This window comes from Typha latifolia, chromosome 1 (assembly GCF_019914945.1).
Source record: "Typha latifolia isolate L0001 chromosome 1, TyphaL0001v2, whole genome shotgun sequence".
Taxonomy (NCBI): Eukaryota; Viridiplantae; Streptophyta; class Magnoliopsida; order Poales; family Typhaceae; genus Typha; species Typha latifolia.
In genome coordinates this window covers 17,144,285-17,150,516 of record NC_133086.1, presented here as the reverse complement: position 1 = coordinate 17,150,516, position 6,232 = coordinate 17,144,285, and the positions used below count along the sequence as shown (strand labels likewise).

General features: G+C 37.8%; 1 protein-coding gene across 2 annotated transcripts; it reads right to left on the bottom strand.

The window, feature by feature from the left end:
- Nucleotides 1-241: 241 nt before the first annotated feature.
- On the bottom strand, nt 242-3,853 carry LOC140798244 (probable xyloglucan glycosyltransferase 5). 2 transcript variants are annotated; one of them, XM_073152046.1, is made up of 6 exons: nt 3,831-3,853; nt 2,404-3,222; nt 1,981-2,289; nt 1,594-1,884; nt 1,391-1,504; nt 242-1,308 (listed from the first exon to the last, which is right to left on the bottom strand). In XM_073152046.1, the coding sequence occupies exons 2-6, from the start codon at nt 3,109-3,111 to the stop codon at nt 664-666; spliced, it is 2,067 nt and encodes a 688-aa protein (XP_073008147.1). In that variant the 5' UTR covers nt 3,112-3,222; nt 3,831-3,853; the 3' UTR covers nt 242-663. The 2 variants fall into 2 exon arrangements, with proteins under 2 accessions (XP_073008147.1, XP_073008138.1); XM_073152037.1 differs by lacking the exon at nt 3,831-3,853 and adding an exon at nt 3,484-3,807.
- Nucleotides 3,854-6,232: the final 2,379 nt, after the last annotated feature.

The following is a 6,232-nucleotide window of genomic DNA, read 5'->3' as shown; positions in this document are numbered from 1 at the left end:
GGACCCTCCCAACTCATAATTATTAAATCATTATTGAAGGTTGATAAGTAATAACACAGCCTTTCTTTCTTATCGGTCTCTCCCTTATCCGTGACCCAGCTTTGCCGACAATTTGTGAAGCTAAAACCAAAACCCAAGTCATTGTCAACCAGAGGGAACCAAGCAGGATCAAAAAAGAGTAGAAGGAAAGAGAGAAAAAGAAAAGAAAAGAAGAGGAAGCATAGGAAAGAAACTGATGGAATGATCTCATAATTAACTGTGCATTTTAGCTTAAGAATAATCTGAATCAATGCAAATATACATATAACTGTTACACAGTTTCAGTATATATAGAAAAGAAGCCAGTAAACAAAGTCTATCATTAAATACAGATGGAAACCAACTCTTTCTTCCTATCTTCCTTTTGGGCCTTTGTAATTCCTCCAAGTGGACTGAGTCTGAATTGTGAGACAAGCAATCAACAATACTAGTTCTATCCTTATCCATAATAATTGGGAGAAATTATCCTCTGCTAGGTGGAATGGTTTCTCTTCTCTGAATGAAAAGAATTCATGAGGAAATCTCTTGATTGAGCTGACTTACTTGACCCAGGCTATATAGGAGCGAAGATTGGATACTTGAGAAAAAAGATAATTCATAAATCGATTTTGTTTTCCCTTGACATCAGCTCATCTGCTCTCCAATTAGATCAAGACCCACCAGAAGGAATGACATTCCTTGGAAGAGAAGGAAATAGAAATGAATTCCCTGAGCAGACAGAAGGCTTCGGATTGCTGCAGTGAGAAGAAGAAGAGAAAGTGCAAGCTCCTTCTTGTAGATTTTGTTGGCCTTTTTGACAGGAGCGGAAGCTTTTTGTTGTTGCTCCTTCAATTTGCTTAGCTCACTGAGTTCGCTCTCGGATGCTCCTTTATGAATCTGTGAAAGATTGAGGCTCTTTGCCTCCCTTTCTGCTACTGCCAACATGTCTGATTCTGATGATCTTCCGGCCTTTTTTGTGACAACCCATTCATATGAGCTCCCTAGTTGGAACAGTCCCGAAACCATTGCATTGAACTTGGTCACTGACATGGTGTTCTCAAAGAGGAGGTAAGGCACAATGAAAGGAAAAGATTTTGGAGCTGGGAGAATGTTCAAGAAGGACATACAAACAGGCACATAGCAGATCACCCAAGCAGGTAGATCAGCCTCTGGGACAAACATAGTCAGAGGAAGAATCACACAAAACAATGTGAATGAATAAAATGGAAGAACTAACTTCCTTAGGAGAAAGAACAACAATATCAAATTTGCTTTCTTCCAGATAGAGATCTGCAATACAGAATAACTGGACAAATCACAAACTTTAACTTGGAAAGTAGGAGTTAGATTCATAGCTAAGAAGATTGCAAACCTTGGAAGCTATAATAGATGGAAGGCATATTCGAAAAAGGTGCATCGGGCCAGAATGCCACCGATGTTGCTGCTTCCTGTAAGCCTCGTATGATTCTGGAACTTCACATAGGACCTGGAAAGAGGTTGTCACATTATAAAATCATCTCTTTGCAATGGAACTTATACATCAAATGTCCCTTGACATAGAAAGAAACAAAGTACCTTGACATCATTCAAGAAAATGAACTTCCATCCGTTGAGATGAGCGCGAACAGCTATGTCCATATCCTCCACAGTTGTTCTCTCAAGCCAACCTCCAGAGTCCTCCAATGCTTTGATTCTCCAAACTCCCGCAGTACCATTGAAACCAAAGAAATTCAAGAAAACTCCATTTACCTGCTGCTCCACTTCAAAGTGAAAGCATAGATTGATGTTCTGAAGACGAGTTAGCAGGTTTTCATCCGTGTTCACAAATCTCCACCTAGCCTGAACTAACCCGAGATCAGGATTTCCCTGCATTACACGTAAGATGATAAAAAAAAAATGAAATGAAGATACTGCATATATCATTTTTTATGAATTCCATGAAATCTGAAAATATATTATTACCTTAAAATGCGGAATTGTCTGCTTAAGATAATCAGGGCTTGGTTGGAAATCCGCATCAAAAATAGCAACAAACTCATAATCCTTGACATAGTCGCAGTTCATTGCAGACTTGAGATTTCCGGCTTTATAACCAGTTCTGACCAATCGATGCCGGTAGATAATGTTAACACCCCGTTGGCTCCACTTCGAGACCTCTCCTTTGATCAAGAGTTGGATAGTCTCATCATTAGAGTCATCAAGCACTTGAATCAATAATCGCTCTTTGGGCCAATCGAGTCGGCAAGCAGCCGAAATTGATTGCTCATACACCTGGTGTGATTCAGAAAAAGGTAACAATCATTTTAGAAGGCAAGCTCTTATAAGGAATCAAGTCCTATATGTATGCTAGTAGTCCAAGAGAGGCAATATGATTCAGCTAATTACCTCCCTTTCATTACACATAGGAATCTGCACAAGAACCATAGGGTACTCACGGCCCGAACCATCATCGCCTTCGAAAGGATCTCCCTCTACTCTTGGTTTAATCTTATTGAACTTGATCCAGAAGCACCCAAGGCACAAAACTAGCCTGTCTATAGACTGTATGATGAACAAGATGATGCAAATATTAGAGAGGACCTGAATTGGGTAGGCAATGTAGTCAGCTCGGAAGGAAAGCCATGAGAGGTAAGCCGAGTGCATCCATCCCTCGATTTCTTCTACATGCAAATTGGGCTTCTGGAAGTGCCATCCTTTCCAATAAGCAACCAACTCCAAAGCAAGAGCGACCAAAGAGAGCACCAGGAATCCCCTTATGAACTTTAGAAGCATCTTGGCCTTTCCGGGCTTATCTCTCTGCCGAGACGAGAAGAGCCTCTGCTTGATCGCACCAGGAAGAGACCACAAGGCCGCAGCTAACCAAGCGACGCAACCCACGGCTTTGTGAGCCTTGAGGAGCAACACCCATGTGAACTGCTTCGCGTTCTTGCCTCGCCCCTTGTCCATGGAGTTGGAGTGGTGGAATGCTTCGGCTTCAGGGCCATCAATTTCGACGACTGAGTAATTTGGGTTCTCCATCGTGACAACGACGGGAGTACCCCGTCGCGCCTCCTTCTCCCACCAGTTGGAGAAGAAGTCCAAGCTTGGAGGCATTGCTTCCACCCAAGACCCAACTCGATTTCCTCACAATCGCCTCGAACCCTTCGCTACCCAAATCTCAAATGGAGCTCCTAATCTCATTTCTGGCATCAGAATCGCATCTTGCTGCAAGAAACCAAGAACTCATGTCATCTTCCGCCATTTTTAGAGCAATGCAGCCCAAGTGAGAGGAAGAGGAAAAGAAGAAGAGAAGACGGTGCTAAGGACTTGGGTTCCTCCCCTGCTCTCGAGGCTTCCACAAGAGAACTAGGTGGAGGAAAGGTATCTGCAGTTGTAAAGCTTCAAACCATGTGGGCATTATTTAATGTCTTTTTATCGCACAAAATACCTTCTCCTTCCTTTCAACTTTTACCAGACATTACTTACCATGGGTTGGAACTTGAAAGTTAATACCTTTGCTCCCTACTTGAGGATGAAATCAAGGTGTAATAAAGAACCAAAATTCCTAAAGGCTAAAAGCAATTAAACCACCATCAAATTCCATCAAGGTTTTGGGATCAGCAAGAGCAAGAGTGAAGAAGAGACCACTACTACTACAAACAGTACAAACAAATAGGATGTTGAATGGTAGGAACTATAGAGACAGTGTAAGATTCCAAGCTATATCGTCTCTCTATGCTTTGGATCCAAGTAAATAGCAGAAGACATCCAGGCTTTGAACTGTTCAAGCTGCTAGCCTGGAGGTACAGTAAAGAGGAAGATAAGAACATTACCACTGATAAAATAGTACAGTAGTGCCAGGCAAGAAATCTGTTGTTAAGAGCTTTTAAGCAAGCAAATAATCATATATCCCAAATAATTTTTTTTTATTTAATTGTTTCTTCTAAATCTTAGCTTAATGGTCCGATTTTATCAAAGGTTATAAATTCCATATTTGAAGAAAAAAAAAATCAAAGGAGCATTATATCTGTATAATTTAAATTTATTGATCAAAGTATCTAATTTAGAACTCATAAAGGGTTAATCTTTTTATCTAACTTATAATCTATATATAAAAAAAAACTCTCGGCAATCTTAGATGGCATGATGGTGATTGAAATTTAGCTTTATGCACTGTAAGAAACAATGACCCCTGTTCACATTTTATCAGTGGGATCTTTTGAAGTTTGATCCTTGTGTAGATGATATTGACTGGCTTCTTTTCTTCTCTGGTGCAACCTTCTCTATTGGTGTTAGGAGACACATCCTAATCACACGTAGGAGGCTGAGAATTCTATTTCACCATTTCAATAAATTAAGCAGAGAAAGATTGAACAAATCTTACTATCAAATTATTGTCAAATGACCCAATAAACTTAGGTTCCTTTTCCTTACATTGAAACGAGAGTTGGAAGGCTTTTGTTTTATAGACGAATTAAGCTTGTAAATATTAAATGACACCCAATAATTGCTTACAACCGACAACTGCGTACACATGCATGAACAAGTGTCGAAATGAAGTTTACTAATTAAAATCCAAGTCAACGCATCCAAGACACGTGAGAAAAATTCGATTAATTGCTGACCAAGGTGCCAATGTCAAAAACAAAAGTCAAAATTATTTTCCTTACAATCTTAACCTTTGGATATAATGGTTGAAGGTAAACTGATCTCCTACATTGTTTTTAAAAATAATGGATATTTAACAATTCCATAATTGATATAGTCTCCATCAATTATAGAGCTTAAATCATCAGTATGACACCTACATTGTGCCCCTTGGTGAATGGCAATGTCATATTTAACATCAAATTGATAATAAAATCAAAAATAAAAATGTACTTTAAAAAGTGAAAACTCTCTCAATTAAAAACCAAAAAACTATCGAATTAGTTGTCTCTCCCCCACCAAACGCCGTGCTTTAACTCTTTCATGCTCATGCTCTTTCTCTTTTTTTTTTCTTTTTTTTTCTAATATATTTATAATACTCAACACACCACCAATAGTGATTAATTATAAAATGCTCTTCTAGAATAGATATCTCAACTAACTTAAAAATAATGGAAACCACTAAAATATGAAAAGAGGTTCGACTAACGAATGAGACAAATATCGACCATTTAAATAGTTATTCCATTAACATAACGATACCTTAAAACGTGGGGCATGGAGGAGAGGGAGATAATTGACCCTGGGAGGCACGAGGGTGCCACTAATTGTGATTATGGTAAACTTAACAATACCTTATAAAAACTGGGCCGCTGATTGCTACGTGATCGACGTGTAAGTTGTACGAGTTTTTGACCAATTAATATCCAGATTTGAAATGTCTTTTATACTAAGATGGAATTATAATAAATCCTAAAGAAATTTATTGTCATTAACATCTTGTGCATTTACCACTAAAACTGCATTTTGTTTTTAATACCTCGCTAATTTTCTTATCAGATAGTCACGCAAAATAATCTTGGCATAAAAGGAGGAATAGTCAAATGGGAATTGGTCTTTGAGATCGAATCAGAGATATTTTAGATACTATAATTTTAAAAGTAATAGAATATATATATATATATATATATATATATTTCTGAGGTAGTAAAAACAACAGTTAGATTGTTAACGGTAACAGATGCAAATGCTAGAGTGTATTAATAAATTTCCATAAATTTAAAGATTTCTCATGAATTATTTATCCTTTTTTTTTTCTAGCAACAACTTCTCTCTCTCTCTATGTATATATATATATATATATATATATATATATATATATATATAATTATATCGTAGCATTTAGTTGGACAAGTGACCGGCGCTAGTTGTGTTGCATGATTTTAATTTCAACAAACTTATCGTTTTTCATGAAGGTTACAATCCAACCACCTTCCTCTATTTTACACAATGTGGGGAGCTGGCGTGGTTTGTATTCGTTGGAATCATCATTTTCACTACTGAATTTTGATGTGACCGTTTAAAGTTTTTTCTTTCTTTTTTGGATTTATACCCCCATTAATGAAAGCTAATTGGCTTTCTCAACGAATCCAGAGGTGGTGGTTGTTGCAATTGGCAAGGTTAAATTAGATCTGTTCCTTCTCTAATCCACTTTCTTAATTACTTTTTCTCCTTAATGGGGAGTGTATAAAGCTAAGAACGCCTTCTTGTTAGAGAGCTTAATTAGCTGGTTATTTGGACCCTTTTT

Bases quoted from the DNA above. Each gene is read 5' to 3' on its own strand.
- LOC140798244 (XM_073152046.1), bottom strand. From the start codon at position 3,111: ATGCCTCCAAGCTTGGACTTCTTCTCCAACTGGTGGGAGAAGGAGGCG. The intron at 1,885-1,980 runs GTAATAATATAT...CGTGTAATGCAG, and splicing joins AGACAATTCCGCATTTTAAG to GGAAATCCTGATCTCGGGTT. The intron at 1,505-1,593 runs GTACTTTGTTTC...ACCTCTTTCCAG, and splicing joins TTTTCTTGAATGATGTCAAG to GTCCTATGTGAAGTTCCAGA.